An 18,135-nucleotide genomic window follows, 5' to 3' on the forward strand; every position below is an offset into this window, starting at 1 on the left:
ACTTGGGCAGAATGGGCGATTATTTATCGAGATAAGTAGTGGCTTCCTTGCTTTGTAAGAATAACCTTATATGAAGCAAACACTGTCATCGTCTTGCAATAGGTCACTTCACGGCGACAGTTGAGATAAACAATCCCCAAGTTATGCAAACAATTATTGAGAACAATTTCTGCCCTTTTTACAATTGGCTACCTACGTACCGAGACAAATGTTGGAATCATCGTGATTGATCAAATGTCGGATTTTTTAAATTACCAATTATTACATTTACAACATGGCAGCGCATTACTAGATAAATGGAACCGGATGCTAATGAAGGAACAAGTACTTTCAATTTTGTACGTTTTGAACATGAACATGAATCGTACAAAATGCTGGAGAACTTAATGTTTCAAAGTAATGACAAGTTAGATTTTGGAGTCACGGTAGCCCAAAGGTCTTTTTTACTCTCTTTCTATAAGGAGCACGGGTTCAAACCGAGACTGAGGCTTGAAAAACTGAGTGTTTAAAACATTGAGAATGCAATCATTCTTAAGGCTCTCTAGAGACAGCTTAGGAGGCTTAAGATTGAAGCACAATTGTTTTGATAAGCAATTGAAAATTTTTCTTTTAAGATCGTGCACCCCTTATGAGATGTAACGGCCAACCAGGTAAACAAGTCCAGTTGATAGACTCTTGTTAGGCTGTAGTTCCTGCCCTCGTTCAACTTTCTATCATTCTAATTGTAAATCCCAAGGTGATATTAGCCAATTAAACCTATTTGATTAACATGCGACACTCATGTTTACGTTGGCACCCGGTATCTGCATGAGTTGAGGTTACTCAATGAATTGATTTGATAAACAGTGTCTATCCCCAAGTAAAAGTATGATCAAAGTATAATTAATGTCTTTCTCTCTTGTGCGAAAGTTACAACAATTGAGAAGTAGGCCATTGGAGTAATTTGTGCGAAATAAGATGACGGGGGATATGAAGCAATTGAAAACCACAATAAAAACAAACAACTGACGTCTTGCCAGGGAGCAAAAGTAAAGAAGTTGGATGGAACGGATAACCTACTTGTGTTTGACTTGTACGGTTTATATATAGATGACTAGAATACATTTGCATGAGTATGAGCAACATGTTCAGCACCGGGATATCACAAGTCATCCGGGTTGCGGGTCCATCCGGGGTCACGGGTCCATGTTCATCCTGTCCATGTTCATCCGGTCCATGTTCATCCGGTCCATGTTCATCCGGTCCATGTTCATCCGGTCCATGTTCATCTGGTCCATGTTCATCTGGTCCATGTTCATCCAGTCCATGTTCATCCGGTCCATGTTCATCCGGTCCATGTTCATCCGGTCCATGTTCATCCGGTCCATGTTCATCCATCCGGTCCATGTTCATCCGGATCAATTTCAAGGTTGCCAGAAAATGTGGAAAGTGAAAGCACCTAGCAATTCCATCGCAACGTGAAAGCTTAGGTTTGAGCAAAAACGCAACCCTGATTCGACGAAAGAAAAATCAGGGTTACTTTTTGAGGGTGACGAACGGGTTTCCGAGATTTCAACTGTAATGCCATAGGCCATTGCAAATGTAAATTGCTAGCCCTGGTGGAAACCTCCCGTGATTACTAGTTTGGTCCCCATCAGTAACCGCACCATACACAGACCGAGAGTATTCAGATATTGACCTAAGATTACCAAAAATCAAAATTTTCTAAATCTCAAATATCAGGGTGCCGCGCGACATTTTTCTTTGAATTTCCTTCAATTCATACGGCTTCTTATTGAAACTTTATATTGCTCACCGTGCGCGTATGTGGTGAAGTCTATCTATGCTTTTCATCCACGGGATACAAGATCAAAGCCCAAAATCAGGGAGCCAAACTAGATATCTCATTGCTTTTTCTTTATTTCACATGCATAACAGATCATACTTTCCCCAGAGAACAATTGCGCATTTGAAATGACGAGACTTTGTTCAACCAAACAAGGATGATCAGTTCGATTTTGAAGATGGTTAAATAGGGGTTTGATGTACGAGCAGAGTTCATCATTAGCGGATTGATGATCACGCCCTCTGGATTAAGAAACCATACCTTAACATCTTAGACAGCCACGAAGCTATTACCCATGCGTTCTGAAACTTGAAGGTCTGGCTTGCTTGGCTTGCTTGTTAGACAAGCTTTTGGTGATCAGTAGACTCCGATAGAAATTGTTTTTCGAACAGAATGTCGCCAAGAAAGTGAAGAAAGTTGCACTAATCGGTTTTCTTCCCAATGCCTCGGTACAGCTCTTTCGCACATCCAGACCGTCAAACTTGTGCCATTTCTGTTCGACGTGAAAACAACATATTTTGTCGGAGGCTAGACGGATCAGTGATACCAAATTGGTGCTGGAAGGAATTTATGCCATTTTTACTGCCAAGACCGGGATCCTCAAATGCTACATGATTCAGAGCATGAAGTGCGGTCTCAAGTGCCAATGTTGGTCTTGATGAAGATTAATCTTGAAGCTGTATTTTCAAACATTTTCAGGTTATACTTGGAGAAGCTGAACTTGGTGTGTGCAGTGTGACAAAAAAACATCAAAAAATTGTCATTTTCAGACAAGATGGCCAATTTGAGGGGCAAACGTCAGCTTGAAATACTGTATAGTCAATCTGTTTTGAGCAGGGTACCCTCTGGTATGTCAATTTGAGTTGCGCAATACGTTTTTAGTGGAATCCTGATGCTTTGTCCATCTTTTGTCCATGTTTGAGTATCTTGTAACGCGCTTCCTAAATTTCAAGACCAATTAATCCAATTAGTTTTGGGAGATTGTACTTTGCAGCAGACTTTGGAGTGACTAGGAACATGGACAGTCTGAGTATGCACTTGCAAGTTGCGCTTTGATTCAAGAATATCAACTTTCCAAGTCAGCACTGAAGTTTGAATCAACAATACCACTTTTTTTTGTCAACAGCATTGGAAATATGGCTTGTGGTTGAAGTAATATTTTAAGACCCAAGTGCAAATTGAGAATACCCGCCTTGTTGGCAGAAAATGGTAAAATGTGGCAAAAAACAATGATGAAAAATAGCGATGTTTGTCACCCAGAAATAGCATATTGCTGGTTAAATTCCTAAAAGCTTGGATGCTCATTTCATGATCTGTATCTGAAACAGGACTAATATCGAGTATAATACACAGGATTGTCAAAAATATAGAAAGCTTGGATTGAGGTATCCCTACAACTTTTTCTTAACAAATATCATTCTAAGACTCCTATTTCGCTCGATATAACCTCGTTAGAAAGTTGAAAAATTCAATACGCTTATGGCAGCTGGGATTCTCGAGGGGCTTGAAGGTGCTCTCGAAACGCACATTAAGCCTCTACGGTCAGTAGAATTGACCCTAAATCCTGGATTGGGACAAAGGTCATGAATGCTTTGGAAAACCTACAGTATCAGATACCTTTCGTACCTTCTCTGAACACTGTACAGTCCCAACTTTTTAATCTCTCTCAATGTGAGATCTCTCTCATTCCTGCGATGTTCCCTAGTTAAACATCTTTGGACACCTTTGTATGAATGGATATAATTCAGAGTCCTCAGAGTTTGAAGAGATCATATCCGTAGTAAGCGAGCTAAACTTCTTCAAACGTATCTGCAGGTCTCAAGTTAGTACCCTAAGAAGGGCATCTAACTTGTAAATATGACCGTGGAAAAGGGAATATCGGAGTTAATTTTGCTTGTAACTTGGGATCACTCTCCAATTGCTACCTTCTGAATAACTTTCAAGATAATTTTACAATTATTACTGAAAGTTTAGTTTGTATGATATTTGATCTAACAATGAATATATGTTAATGAATCATTGCCAACTGGCCATCAATGCTTTTGAAGATAATCTAACTCAAACTGAACATGTTATAGCTATGTAACCGCGTGCTATATCCTCATAAGATTTAAACCGACTGTAAAACTAGCTTATTTGATGATCTGGATTTCAAAAATCATTTTCCGCCACTTGTATCGTTAAGTGTGTATTAAGGATATGCTATACCTTTTTTGAGCAAAGAGCAACTTTCAGAATAAAAAATTGCAGTATTCTTAATGCAATTTTCAGCTTTTTGTCGCGCCAAAGGCATGATTTTAGCCAAAAAATGGATATGAACCCAGCACAGGACAAAAGATTACCAATGTCTTTTCAAAATTTTTTGCTTTTGACAAAAAAGCATGACGAGCTCACAATAATTTTTCAAAGATGAACGACTTCGTATAACTTGGCATCATAATTCTTAGAGTGATGAGTTTCGAACCGAAATGTCAACTTTTTAGCCTCAGGACCTCAGCTAGGGCTTCCAACTCGATAATATAAAATGTCACAAAGACCAAAGGTCAATTTGAAGGAACCGTGTTTCCACCGTCAAAGAAAAGCCCCCATTTCGTTCAAGATCAGAGCCCTAAATGGGGTCCTTTAAGCTAACGGTCTGACCTTCCGGTTCAAAACCAATCATAATTTCTTAACCTTTTCCCCAATCAAGGCAAAGAAGCGCCATTTTGATCACAGGAGTTTGATTCAGATATCCTTTTTAACATTTCAGTGCGAACCAGGCTGGTTAGAGCCTTTGCTGTTCCGCGTCAAAGCCAATCCCAAACGTTTGGCCAGCCCCGTTATCAACAACATCAATCTATTCTCGTACGAAATAGAACCCGTGTCCACGTACTTGCGGGGTAGGTATTCAGATTTATTGATTCGAATAGGATATTTACTTAAGTTAGCAATAGATTTGTTTGAATATTTGGACTTTGAACAGTTCAGCAAATGGAGCTGAACGACATGAGCTTAAGCCAATACTGACTGTTCGACGGGGAGCACCAAAATTGAACATACACAAAAAAGCTCGGGCGTCGCGATAAATGCGGCTGGCTTCATGTTGCGGTAGGTCAATCCTCTTAATCCTCGTGTCGGCTCGAGTGATGACCACGCATCATGTAATCAGCATGATCCTTGGTGAGCACGTCGAAAACGTCCTCAGTGCCCTCAATCAAGTCCTCTTGCAGACAGTCCAAAGGAATCTGGAAAAGGGTTTCTGGGCTGAAATCCTTCAGAATCCTGGCTTGGGTGTAATCTGCCACGGCCAATGAAGCGCCTTCGCGGAAAGGCGCTCGAGATTCGAGAAATTGGATAGGCAGGTATCCAATGTCAGAATGGGGCGTGGGCATGTACCAATAGTGAAGGTCTCGACCCGGAGCGAACGAGCACACGGCCATGTACACGTTTTGGAACCGAGCTCGGACCTGAAAAAGAGGAATAGAAATGCATGGAGAAGTATAAGGGTCCCTATTTGCTACGTCAGACAGCCCAAACAAAACGGGAAGAGGCACGGTAGATTGCTTAATAAACTATTCGTGACATGCCATGAAAGCGATTTCTTGTCCGTACATTGTGTAACCTAGGTCATTAATTCAACATTTAAAAAAAACATTTGCCAAAAACACCACAAACGCATTATAATAAAAAAAAAGGAATCTGCCCAATCAGCCTTATGTTTGGTGGAGGCTGACCCACAAAGCGCCCTCTGAAGTGCAGATCGTAAACCATATTTCGTACAACGTTAGAGGGCTAAGGAAGAAGAAAGGGCGAAAAGTATGATGACATCATGACATCTTTCAGGAGGTTACTTTTAACTTTTGATGCAATGAGGTTAGTAAGAACAAAAACCAGAAAAAGGTGAAAAAAATAGTAGCATTTTCTGACCTTAAAGCTATGCTTAGGATTGTACCAATATTAATACATTTTAAAGTGCAATGTATATGGAGCACTTCCTTGCAAGAATATTAGACTTGGGACTACATAACAAACCTTTTAAAGTATGCTTTGACAACAGCAGACCAACGAGGGAAAAAGCGATCTTACAGGTTTTTTTTGCTACTCTCTGCCTAGTGTTTGAAATGATTTCTCATCAAGGGCACCTTTGTGGGAATTTCTGCCACTTTGATGAATGATGACTTGACGAGGCTGCTATTGATTCAAGCGAAGCAAGATTGAAAGCTTTTCGGGTGAGGAAAGAAAACTAAAATCAGTATTTGAATCCGTGAATACCAAATCAGTTGATGATTATCGAACAGGTTAGCCCCCTCAATAACATTCCACATTGAAAATGAGGAGGTTATCTTTGTTGATTTGAAACTTGTCCTAAATACCTTGCGCGGTCAAAGGTTAGGGTTTTACCATTGTCGGATTGCATGAAAAGTTTACAAACAAGCCAACAATATATGTTTGATAATACTATAATCCGTCGTCGTTTGTTAGGTCACGTTAAAAAGGAGATTCAAGCTAAACATGAAAACAAGCGCGAAAACAAGTGCCTTTATCGCCAGAAAGCCATAAATCAGACGAACTGCAGGATAAATAATTCCTGATCCCATTTGGATGAATATTCACAACTCAACTAGGCTCAATCAAGTAACTCAATCGGTTTTGTTCATTTGAAAAAACATGGTTCACATTTCTTCATCTACCTAACAAAACAATCACATCCGTTACGTCCTATAAATACGGCACAAATTGGAAAACATAAACATTGAATATAAATGACAGGACATTACTGTAGTGATTCGTTTATTGCTTCTTTTCAGAGCTCCGCTTTTAGCGTCACAGGTTTTTCAAAAAAGAAACCTTGATAATGAATCAGTACATTGCGACCAAATTTCAAGTTTACTTTTTCACTTTGTTTTATTCAAATTTATAATTCCTCAGTTTCTGCTCTAGTAAAGCACATTTTCTAGAACATCTTAAAACAAAAATAATGTTGCCAATTGGCACTTGCGTCAATTTGTAATTCAGCGCTTAGCTTCATCAGCTTTTAAAGCTTGACCAACTAAAGTGTGACGGCTAGTGCTGGGGCGAGCCTTTTACAAGACTCGTCAGAAAAAAATATTGGTTTTTTTTCGCGTTAGATTTCGCAAGACGAGTCGTTTTGCTTGACCAGACTCTAGTAGAAGACTCGAGTCCAGCAAAAAGTCTAAAGAAATCAGAGGACTCGTACTAGTCTGACTTTTGCCGAACTCGCCCCACCACTAGTGATGGCAATATTTTGAAAACCAATCAGGATGTCGAAGCTTTTATTTTCATTTTGACATGACACTTGGATTGCCGTAATGAAATATTTTCGGCTTGATTCCATTTCTTGGTTTATGAGTTATTCTCATTACCCAAGATGCAGCGAACGGAAATTTATCACGTTGAAACAAACATGTTAGATATAATTTTGTTTTTTTTTACCATCTTTTATATCACAACCAAGCACGTCTCAAAGGCCAGACAATAGCATATTAAGTCCTAACAGGATTCTTATTCCTCGATTTCTTGTGACAACGCATTCTTCGTAAAACACTGTAGTTATTACGTATGTCAAATAATTGAGCCGTCAATCTGCAAACGTGTTACGATCAGTGCGCCTTGCTCGGAACGAAATGCTCTTAGAGGCACCCTAAAGTTTCACCCGAGGATATCAATCATATTTATGATTGTTTAATTGTCCTCACCTGGATTGTCCACAATCCAGATAAAGGCCAGGGGCAAACAAGACCTCCCCGGTGTAACATGCTTCTTCTGACCGAGATATCTCTCGTTCTCTTCGCACGTTAAGAGCTCTAAGCTCGGGATCGAGTCGAGGCCAGCGTTTTCTGTTTTCTTTACTTCAAGTTTCCACATCATCAAAGTCGTGACGTGACGATTGTGTATGAAGGAATTAAATCTCCAGTCGTCAAAGATGAGCGACGACAATTTATGAATTTTATAGCTCTCTCTAGCTCATAAACAGCTGCACTTGGACTATCGTTCGTGATTGCACAGAATTAGAAATATATATATATGCGTGGAATTGCGGAAGAGCTTATCACATCTTAATTTCAAATATCTAGTTGGCAAAGTGGGCGGTTTTCTCGAGTAGCGCATTGAAATATTCGTTTGCCGCAAACTTTTTTAGAATATCATCATTATTGTCCCCATTCTTGCCCTCCTAAAAATGCCAATTACAGTCATTTTTGAAAGTGAAGTACTATTAGAATCTTTCTTGGGTTCGCCTTAGGCTATCGACATTTTTCCTATCCGCTACAGGGTATGTAATCTTCAGTTATATAAGAATGAAGAATAATAATTCTGTTTTAGTTTAACACATAATTTCGGCTTGCATAATGTTTGGATTCTTTTTTTTTGCTTTGTTTATTCACGGGCTTTTCTAACCGTTACATGGAATGTCATCCCCAGCACTATTAAAATGAAAGTTTATAATTCATCTGTTTATTGCCTTTCAAACTTTATATGATATTTGTTCTAACAACGAATTTGATTTGGTAGACCGAGCTAGCCCTTGAATGTAGGGTTGATCTGGAATGCTACTTTGAAAAATTGTCCAAGTCTGACTTGAAAGATGCTACCGGATCAACAAGGCCTACGTATTCCCTACGATTCAAATAGAAAATGCATTCCTGATACATAGGAAGGACAATTGGTCTGAATTGGATGTGTCCAAGATTAGTTGAAATCAGTACTTAACAAAACAAATTATTTGGCAATCCCCACGTTTCGAGACATGAATGAACAACAGCAAGCTTAAGTAACTAAAATGTGAAGACTTTTTTCAAGCTTTGAGTTTCATCCTTCACCATCCTGGGTGTGTGAGAGTCTTAGCGAGCTAGATGTCACCTTCACAATAGCAAAGTGGCAAAAACAGAGCATACAACGCTTTTATTCTTGTTTCCAAATTGATACTTTTTGATCATTGGACATTACCTATTATCATTTTTCAAGTCCACTTGGGTTTGGATATGATCTAATCTAGTTTTGAAGTTGCAAAGTGAATCTGGTTGGCCACAAAATATTGTGTCAAACTTGGGAGAAAAGGGCAAAAAAAGATTCTTTTTTTCCGCACTAGAGAGCTTTAATAGGTACTATACCAAGGATGAGACATCATTGAAAGCAATTTTTATCACCGGGCAGAAAGGGGTAACAGAGGTGCTCATAACGAGCAGTGATCTCAATTAGCATTGTGAGGCAATCCTTCAGTAAATGCATTAGCGTCATCTAGCTCCTTACAATCAGGATTAAAATAAAAAATGGTCTTACCTTGCAAGTGGAGGTTGACCAATTGGGCAGGGGTAAGCCAAGCCCATGAAGAACAAAGCATTTCCTTGGTCCAAACCTGATGTAGGTGGTGTTTGATGTCTGGAGAATGGTATGGCCAAGATCATTATGGTCCAATTGGGTATAAATCCTCTTATCAGTCCATGAATAATGGACTTTGGTTTGAAAAAATTTGCCCGCATTGCTTGTGAAGCTTCCTTCCATATAGAGATGATCTGGCCATCCTGGAACAACTGTGCCAATTGTTTCTTCTTCACTCATGAACTCCAATCCAGTGGCGTGGTGAAAGACATTGGTGCCAATAGATTCCAGGTAGGGACTAAACTCTTGATGGATGTCATTGTTGATCTTGCGAATCATGTGATTATCCACCTTGTCCACAATGGTCTCCTTCAATGAGTCACTTTCAAAATTGGAGAGCTCCTTGAAGTTACGAAAGTGAATGGATGAGAAAACCTGGCTCAAGCACCATGTGTGATCCTCCTCCACGAAATCAAATCGGAAGGGTAAGCCAGTGTCTTCATAGAACTCAAACAAGTTGCCACTTTTAGCTTGGGTCGAACCTTTAGCTCTCCACATCTTGATTTTCTTGAGACGTTGGGTCCATGGGTCACGGAGCTGTTTGATTCCACCAAACTCAATGCCCTCCTTATCTGGAATGATTGCTGGGGTTGGTTGCGCCCACTCAACGGGACAGTTGAAAACTTGGGTTTGATTGGATCCAAAAGACAAAAGGTTTCCTTTCCAATCGTTAGAGCTCTGCCAAAGCTCCAGTGGCTCCTTGTAAGTTCCACTTGAAGGGAATTCAAATCTGAACCTCACCAAAGAGTCCATGATAGTAATGTGGCCCGGCATAAGATGTCCATGGTTAATCGGACTCCAAATAACGTCAGCTGACCATGCCTTGGGCAACTTTGGGACCTCTCCCAGCCTCGCGTTAATTGAAGAGTCTGATAACTTTTGCGAGTGACTATCGCCTTTTTTGCAAGAGGGCAATGTTGATACATGAACACTGGATCCCTGCCAAAGACACGAAATAACGGATGGACCCAAAAATGCACATCTANGATAGTAATGTGGCCCGGCATAAGATGTCCATGGTTAATCGGACTCCAAATAACGTCAGCTGACCATGCCTTGGGCAACTTTGGGACCTCTCCCAACCTCGCGTTAATTGAAGAGTCTGATAACTTTTGCGAGTGACTATCGTGAAATGCCTCACCATTCAATTTGAAAGCCTGTGGATCTTTAACCTCGGACCTTTTTGCCACCAAAGCCAGGGCCAATGCCAGGACTGTTAGGTAATAAATCGTCCATTGCACGCGCCCTATATGTTCCTTGGTTAATGGGAGAAATTGTCCACTTCGATACAAAAGTCGAGACAGACTTGGATGATACAATGCTTTTGGCAGTTGGCCCATAGCTGTCAATGCTCAATCAATGCACAAGACTATGCTGTCAACGACGGAATGTTTCGGCTAGGGGTGGGGATCCTCTCTTTTATAATGTACCACTTGAGGCTTGCCCGCTCAACGTCCTATGAAATGTTATACCAATTGATCGCTGAGGCACCTACCTACCTATCGCCTTTTTTGCAAGAGGGCAATGTTGATACATGAACACTGGATCCCTGCCAAAGACACGAAATAACGGATGGACCCAAAAATGCACATCTACCCCATTCTTTTCCCAATGTTACGCTTAATATAACCAAATTTGAAGAAACGAGGACACACTCATGTCAGCCATAAATCACATGCTTCTTCAAGAGTTTGCTTGGAGTTTTTTTTTGTCTTTGAGGGGCGTGGTTTTCCTTTAAAAAAAAGAAAGTTCACCATCGTCGTTGGCTAGATAAACACATCAAGGAGGAAAACGCCTGAAGAAATGTTCCATAAAGATTGCTTCTTGTGCTGTCTGCAAGGGATTTGAAATAAAATGGAAAATTACTCAATGCATTCGACGAGTAGTTATCTGAACCCTTGAAAATAGAGCCTAATTTTCTAGCAAAAAAACGTCAGAATACGCGGCTAGATTTGAAAGGCCGTTGGTATGTCGCCTTAAGCCCATCCAAGAAAATGGATTTTTTCATTAAGAAAACATTTTTCTAATCTCTGACTTGCACTTCCAATCAAACTTTCTGACAATTCATCAAACACTTTTTGGGGGGGGGTCTTTTTCATACATTTTTGTTTGTGAATGAAACCTTTGGTCAATTATTTGCCTCATGAAGATACATGTTTAGAAAGCATTTAGTAAAGTAATGATGTATTATTTTGAAGATGGCAGACACTGGATAAAAAGCTCACAAAACGATGATTTGTTTCATTTGAAACAGTGTCATATGAGGAAAATGAATATTTTACTGTTCATAGACGATGTCCTGATTGGGCTTAAGGTTCACAAACCCAATTAAACAATCACTCGAAAGTAATTCTGATAGGAAATCGAATTTGAGCTTGCTGAACTTTTGGTAACCAGTCATTGAGGGTTTGTCCGATGGGATCGGGGGAGGCCATTTAGGACTTGTTTGAAACTGAAAAGGGAATTATTGTCTTCGTGAATAACCCTCAACGAGTTTGCAAGTTTGATGAAAAATCTAGGGCCTTTTCAAGTAGAAGGGTGACCCATAATTGATTTAGTAACTTCATTCTCATTGCAATTGGAATGCGGTCGGATAAATGGGACTAGTTCATTACATCGGTGAACGCAATTGATGCACGTGTTATGAGAGAGTCGATGGATACATTTGAAAGTATATAGCTTTGACTTTCCTGAGATCCCCCGATTCAACCGTCAGAGGTTTTTTTTTTTTCATTCTGTTCAACCCGCCAACTAGGTATGAACTCATCCAAAAAGAATGGGGAAAAGACGTTTTTCGCCAAAACGTGGAAAAAAAATGTTTTTGCTTGACCCAAAAGTTTAAGGAAATTAATTGCACTAAAAAGCGTGGCAAAAACATTTTGAGACTTAAAATTACGGAAAAAAGTTCAGATTTAATTTGAAAAATGAAATTACTTTGCCGAACCATCATTTCCAGTAATTACTGAATGAGATCGGATTTGATTTTATTTAAGAAATAATTTTCGATTTCTTTGTGATTTTCCAAGGGGAAAAACTGCTTCTGCTTTTTTACTATTCAATTTTGTGATTATATATATATAGCTAATTGTGGAGAGAAAACCTCACCAACAACAATGCATTCTTATCTAAAACCATAACAGCCAAGCTTTTAACTAACAGTAGGACAACGTGGTCGACAGACTCCAATGACAGGGACGAGACCATTTTCAACGCTATGATGTACTCCTGGGTAATTAACTCCCATTTATGGTCAATTTAAGGTCAATTTAAGTCTGAACAATCGCAATGATGGCTCTTGACTATATGACCTGGACCATGTACCATTGGAATATGCTCGGGGATATAAGAGGTCGACAAATAACAATTTGGAATTGGGTCAATACATTGCGTTTTCCTTCGAAAGAAACTGACGGCAGGTCGCAGAAACTCCGGATTTTGATTGTCAGCTTGATCAAACCACTGGATCAAAAACTATGACCTCTCAAAGTGTACAACCTAACTCTGCATAGACTGAATGAAGTAGCCATGTTCTTGTTATCATTTACAAGGAAAGGGCTACTTCATTCATTTTGTGTGAAGTAAAAAAAGTGCGTTTTGAGAGGGCACAATTTTTGATCCCGTCATTCAATTATGCTGAAAATTGAAATGCATTGTCGTAGCTACATCAAGTTACTTTTATTTGAAAAAGTACCAATTTGTTGACTTCATTTGAAAGGTTGATTCTCGACCTCAGGATCTTCGTCCATATTCATGCCTAAGACAACAAAAACGTAATTTGAAAAGTCCCCTTACCACATGGACTTCTGAGAATGAGGCTCATTAAAGTGAAAAAATACCATGGATATATTCCTCTTTCTTTGTTTTAGATCACTTAATCAATCAGTGATATCCTTTTTAATATGTGCCGAGGCTTAATTTCTACCCCCCAAAACATATTTTTTTTTCCATTTTCCTATTTTGCCCCTGATTTTTTTTAAAATTCAATAAGGGCCCTTATTAACAACGTCAGACAGCCCAAACAAAACGGGAAGACGCACGGGAGATTGCTAAATAACCTGCTGTTGACGTGCCATGAAAGCATTTTTTTTCTGTGCATTGTGTGACCTACTGTAGGTCATTAATTCAACAGAAGATTTTGATAACATTTGCCAAAACCAACACAAACGCTGAGGATGAGGCTTGTCAGAGATAAGTCACTCGAGCCAAGCCACTTGAGACTTTGCTTTGAACACATTTTGGTAGTTGGGCACCAGGTTGTCGGGCTCTTCTTGCGTTACGCAGTTTCAACCAAAGCAGACAAACGAGCCATCAACTCACTTGGCTCCCTGAATTCGGAACTTGATTTTGAGAATCACGTAATAAAATGTGTTCAAAACCGATCCCCATCGCACACACCAGGCAGCCGCGGGGGAGCCAAAAATAATCTCAGAAATCTCCTGAGTGTCGCTTCTCTGACTAGCCTGACTAGCCCTCTAGGTAGAGGCTGAGTGACAAAGCGCCCTCTGATGTGCAGAACGTAAACCATTTTTGTGCAGCGTAATGGAGCTATGATGCTAAAGGTTCATGTAGAAGCGGCAATGTCAGTGGAAGAAGACATTGATTCAATCATGTTTTGTTAAGTTTACTTTAAAGCAATGCCCATTGAGCGTGTTTTTGGACCAATGATTGGCTAAAAGATTTCCAGATCTTTTCTTCAATTTAACCTCTTTTCCCAGAAATGACAATTACATTACATCTAAGTACATAGAACGTATCTTGTTTTGGTTGCGTGCGAGTATGTGTATTGCACACTTTTTCAGGAAGGTTGCAAAAAAAATAGAGCAAATATCGATTAAGTATTCTTTTTAACAATACAATTACGAAGCTGTAGATTAGATAAAAATCCACTTTTTTGCTCGCTCAGCCACAAACACGCTTCGTTATACAAAGTCGGGGCACACGGTGGTTCGAAAATGCTGAAACGGCAAATATGCATGCAACTACCGTATACACAATAAGAATGGTAAAAGGAGAATCTAGTAAAAAAGGCTTCTCAATAGAAAAGAAATTTGGCCAAATAAAAATAACAATAAAGTGTAAAATATCCGCGCAGTTCCATTCCTCATTGAAATGCGAGTCACCCTAATGATTATCAGAGATGGCATAAGTTATCAAATAAGAGGCCATCTCTTTGCATAGTTGAGATTTAAATAGCAAGCCATCTGAGAACTTATCTGCGTATCTTTTGAAAGATACTGGAGTCATCATGGCAAGACTAATTTTTAGGCGTTTCTTAGGAATCTACACCACACATGTACACAGGTCAGTCAAATTACTGAAAGAGAACTGAAGGAAGCTTGTAAGTTGTTGCCAGACTGACAAATCCCAAATGTCCAATAAATTGCCTATCCATGCAAGCAAAACGTAAGGATGAGTTAAAATATGCCGATTTAACGTCTTAGGTCACAAAATCCATGGAAGGGTGCTTTTGTATTTAAAAATGCAACAGCAGTTTTCTCCCTTTTTCTCCTCACAAATGCATCCAGTTTTATGAAACCTTCATGAGGCTTTTAACCGCCGTGCGTTTCTATTGAGCGAGAATTCCTTTGGCGTGTTTTTCTTCAACCGGGATTCAAATTAGCATTTCAATTCTGTCCGAAAAGGAGGATAACTCGGATGATTCTGATATTCTCGCCTCTTCCAATTTAACTCCATGACATCCACAATGGATTTGGCAAGTTAACTGCTGTTTCAGTTGCTTTTTGGGCCTGCAATTTGTGCTTGGGAAGATAAAGAAGGCATCTCAAGTTTTGCAAGGACCTCATTGAGAGCTTTGCAGATTGGATTGGATGGTCTGTTATTCGCAATGACTTTGCCAAAGGGCATCAAGTCTCCATCGTTTTTGGGAGTAATACAGTTTTCAGGCATCTTGTTGGACACGGCAGTTAATGTCAGTGGACAAAGAAGCGGTCGAAAAATGAGGGATAGAACACCCGTTGGAGGGATTGATCAATTGTCGCCAAATGTGACACCATCTAAAAGGGTGAGAAGCAATTGGTTATTCGGTATTACCAAGAAAAGAGCAAGAATGAAGGATATACTATGTGTTGAAATGAAACATAGCAAAGCTTCTCTTGGAATTTTAGTTGGAAGACTTCAACGACCTCACTCAAGAATGACACTTCACATCAAATATCGTTATTGTCACTCTCAGTCATACCATGGCCTTAAACATGTAAAAGCAGGTGTTTAAACATTTTAGGAATTTATGTTTTATTTACTCTTCATGGCTAAACAATCACTCCAGAAAACCACTTGCAGGTTATTACAAATGTAATGGACCTACTCACCACTCTCAGTCACGTCCAGAATCAAAGGATGGAATTGATCTTCACTTTGGCATCAACTTGTGGCAAGTAACCCTTCACAAGCACAATAGTAGATTATCGAATCTCATAGATCGTCTATTCTCACATTTCTGTGCTCACATTTGGAACAACACAATTGAGAAAGACATCTCGCCTATTGAAAAAGAATTCTGATAAAATTACAACATTGAAAACATATGAATGTGTGAAGACGCTGCACTTGCAACCAGACCTGTGTCAATTACCTGGTACATATGACCAAGTGCAATTACAATTGCTTTATTTTTGAACTTGTTCAATTGTAATTCAATTTCCTCTTGTACAAAAGCTATAATTCGGTTTTCAAATGTCATTCAATTTCTGTGGCGAAATTTTCTTGTCATTTTTGGTTGTAACTTACCCCAAGGGTTTGTATGAGATTGTTGTGTTATTTGAGTCGGATTCACTTGCATTGTCCGGGCTATTGGTGTTTCCACCATCCTCATATTTTGTTGAAAAATGTCTTGAAAACCGACAATTCGTGACCTCTTATCATGCTTCGTTGGTATTTGGAAATGCAAGGAAAATTGTCTGCATTTATGTTTTTAAAGCTGAACATATACCAGCCAATTTAGAATCAGGGGTTGGAGAGACAAGAATTTGACGAGATAGATTTGCTTAAAGCCTCTCAAACAACACTCACAAAACAGTTGGAATTAAAACGTTTGATGTCCTGAACAACGATGTACATTAAAGTATGACTTAAAAGTCTGTGCATGATAAAGTGTCTTAGGGATGAGAATGTAATAGATATTTGTAATTGGAAAAACTCCATTACATTGATCCAAATATAATTGATACAATAACAATTACTCTGAGCTCAAATGAAAGAATATAATTCAATACAAACCTGCCATGTCCGAAATTGTAAAAACAAACAATAACATTAACATTTTTTTCGGACTTCCTTACCACCTCGTGGCATGGGTTCCCCAGCTGTTCAAGATGAAAAACATAACACTTAATTCATTTTACTTTGCTATACATTCATACATTTTATCTGATGGTGGAGTAGTAACAATTGAATACTTTAGCCACCAAAGAAGGGGTCGTACCCGATCTAAGAGGCCCCTGAATATGGGTTTGATCAGGGATTTTGGACATATACTGATCCAAATGAGTTTTGAAGACAAGGACGGGATCAATGCGAAACCACCATTTGGTATAGTATAGTATATTATAGTATAGTATATTTGATCACTAGGAACCAAATTTGGTTATAAAGAAGATAAAGACTTTTCTTGGCGAATTGGGTAAAAACGTTATTGATTGGAAAATATGTTTTGAGTATGAAAATCATAAGATGCTTTAAAATCGTTAACATTATTTCACTGTCTCACTGTCGGCGGCAGGCTGTTCCAGGTATGGACGTTCTCACTGTAAAATAGTTTTTTCTTAGATCAAGTCTCCTCTTACGGCGTTCCTCCAGCGTTGGATGGCCCAGCTCGTGAACTTTTTCCTCAGATGTACATCCCGTTGATCATTGGAACAGCTCGTTTTTTGCACTCCTTCAAGTTCGTTGCAATCCTTTTAGAGCCAGGGACACCAAGTTTGAACAGCAAACTCCAAGTGGGGACGCACGTATGCCTTAAAGATCCCCAAAACCATATCTTTCGTCCTCGCTGATAAAGATCTCTTTACCTGCCCAACAATGGCATTTGCTTTTTTGGCAAGTGTTACCACATGGTTTGATGGCTATATTTCTTGTTGCATTAGTATTCCCAGGTCTCTATGGGCATCTGCCTGTTTAATTGGTTCCCTACCAACGAGATAAGAGCTGTGGACGTTTTTGTGCCCGGCATGCACAACCTTTCATTTGTCAACGTGAGACTCCATTAGATTTTCCTCTGTCCATCGAGTTAAACGGTCAACGTCATCTTGAAGCACGGTGGAGTCTTTGGAGGTCTCAATAGCACGTCTTATTTTGGGGTCGTCTGCAAATGTCGCCATCATACTTCCCGGAATGATAAAGTCAGGTAAATCGGATACAAAGATTAGAGAGAGCATTGGTCCCAGCATGCTTCCTTGCATTGCGCCACTTGCTACATCTTCCCATCCAGATTTCACTCAATTTAAGACTACCCTTTGTGTTCGACCGCAAAGCCAGTCTTTGATCCTTCTCAATACTTTTCCTCGGAATCCACATCCATGAAGCTTCATTAAAAGGATGTGATGAGAAACCAGATCGAAGGCTTTTTTAAAGTCGAAGCATACAATATTCACGGGCATGCCCGTATCCATGATTTTGGTGATGGGATCGAAGAATTGAAAAAAGTTGGACGTGCAGCTACGCTGCGGCATGAATCCGTGTTGAGAAGGAGGAATGATGTTGTTGCCGTGGATGAAATCATAAACATAGTCCTTCAATATGGTCTCAAGGAGTTATCCCACGGTGCTCGTCAGTGAAATAGGTCTGGAGTTCTGTGGAAGTGTTCTCGTGCCAGCCTTGTGTATTGGGGTGGCATTAGCTTGTTTTCATCCTTCAGGAACCTTTCCCGATTCAACACTAGCCTGGAACAAAAATAGCAATGGCACCAGGAGTAACGA

At 39.6% G+C, this 18,135-nt stretch overlaps 2 protein-coding genes across 2 annotated transcripts in view; one reads left to right on the plus strand and one right to left on the minus strand.

Moving 5' to 3' along the window:
• Window positions 1-18,135, plus strand: part of LOC131892306 (polypeptide N-acetylgalactosaminyltransferase 2-like) — a gene marked incomplete at its 3' end in the record, with an annotated part of 43,674 nt that overhangs the window by 16,754 nt on the left and 8,785 nt on the right. Inside the window, 1 exon segment of the mRNA XM_059242109.1 lies at window positions 4,575-4,704. Within this exon segment, the coding sequence (XP_059098092.1) occupies window positions 4,575-4,704 (130 nt within the window).
• Window positions 4,665-10,091, minus strand: LOC131892308 (uncharacterized). The gene is made up of 2 exons (XM_059242112.1): window positions 9,104-10,091; window positions 4,665-5,271 (listed from the first exon to the last, which is right to left on the minus strand). The coding sequence occupies exons 1-2, from the start codon at window positions 9,974-9,976 to the stop codon at window positions 4,927-4,929; spliced, it is 1,218 nt and encodes a 405-aa protein (XP_059098095.1). The 5' UTR covers window positions 9,977-10,091; the 3' UTR covers window positions 4,665-4,926.

This window comes from Tigriopus californicus, chromosome 12 (assembly GCF_007210705.1).
Source record: "Tigriopus californicus strain San Diego chromosome 12, Tcal_SD_v2.1, whole genome shotgun sequence".
NCBI classification, from domain to species: Eukaryota; Metazoa; Arthropoda; class Copepoda; order Harpacticoida; family Harpacticidae; genus Tigriopus; species Tigriopus californicus.

Excerpts from the sequence above, each read along its gene's own strand:
- LOC131892308 (XM_059242112.1), bottom strand. The coding sequence starts at position 9,976 with ATGCCGGGCCACATTACTATCATGGACTCTTTGGTGAGGTTCAGATTT. Across the intron at positions 5,272-9,103 it reads GGTCAACCTCCACTTGCAAG|GTCCGAGCTCGGTTCCAAAA; the intron begins GTAAGACCATTT and ends CCTCTTTTTCAG.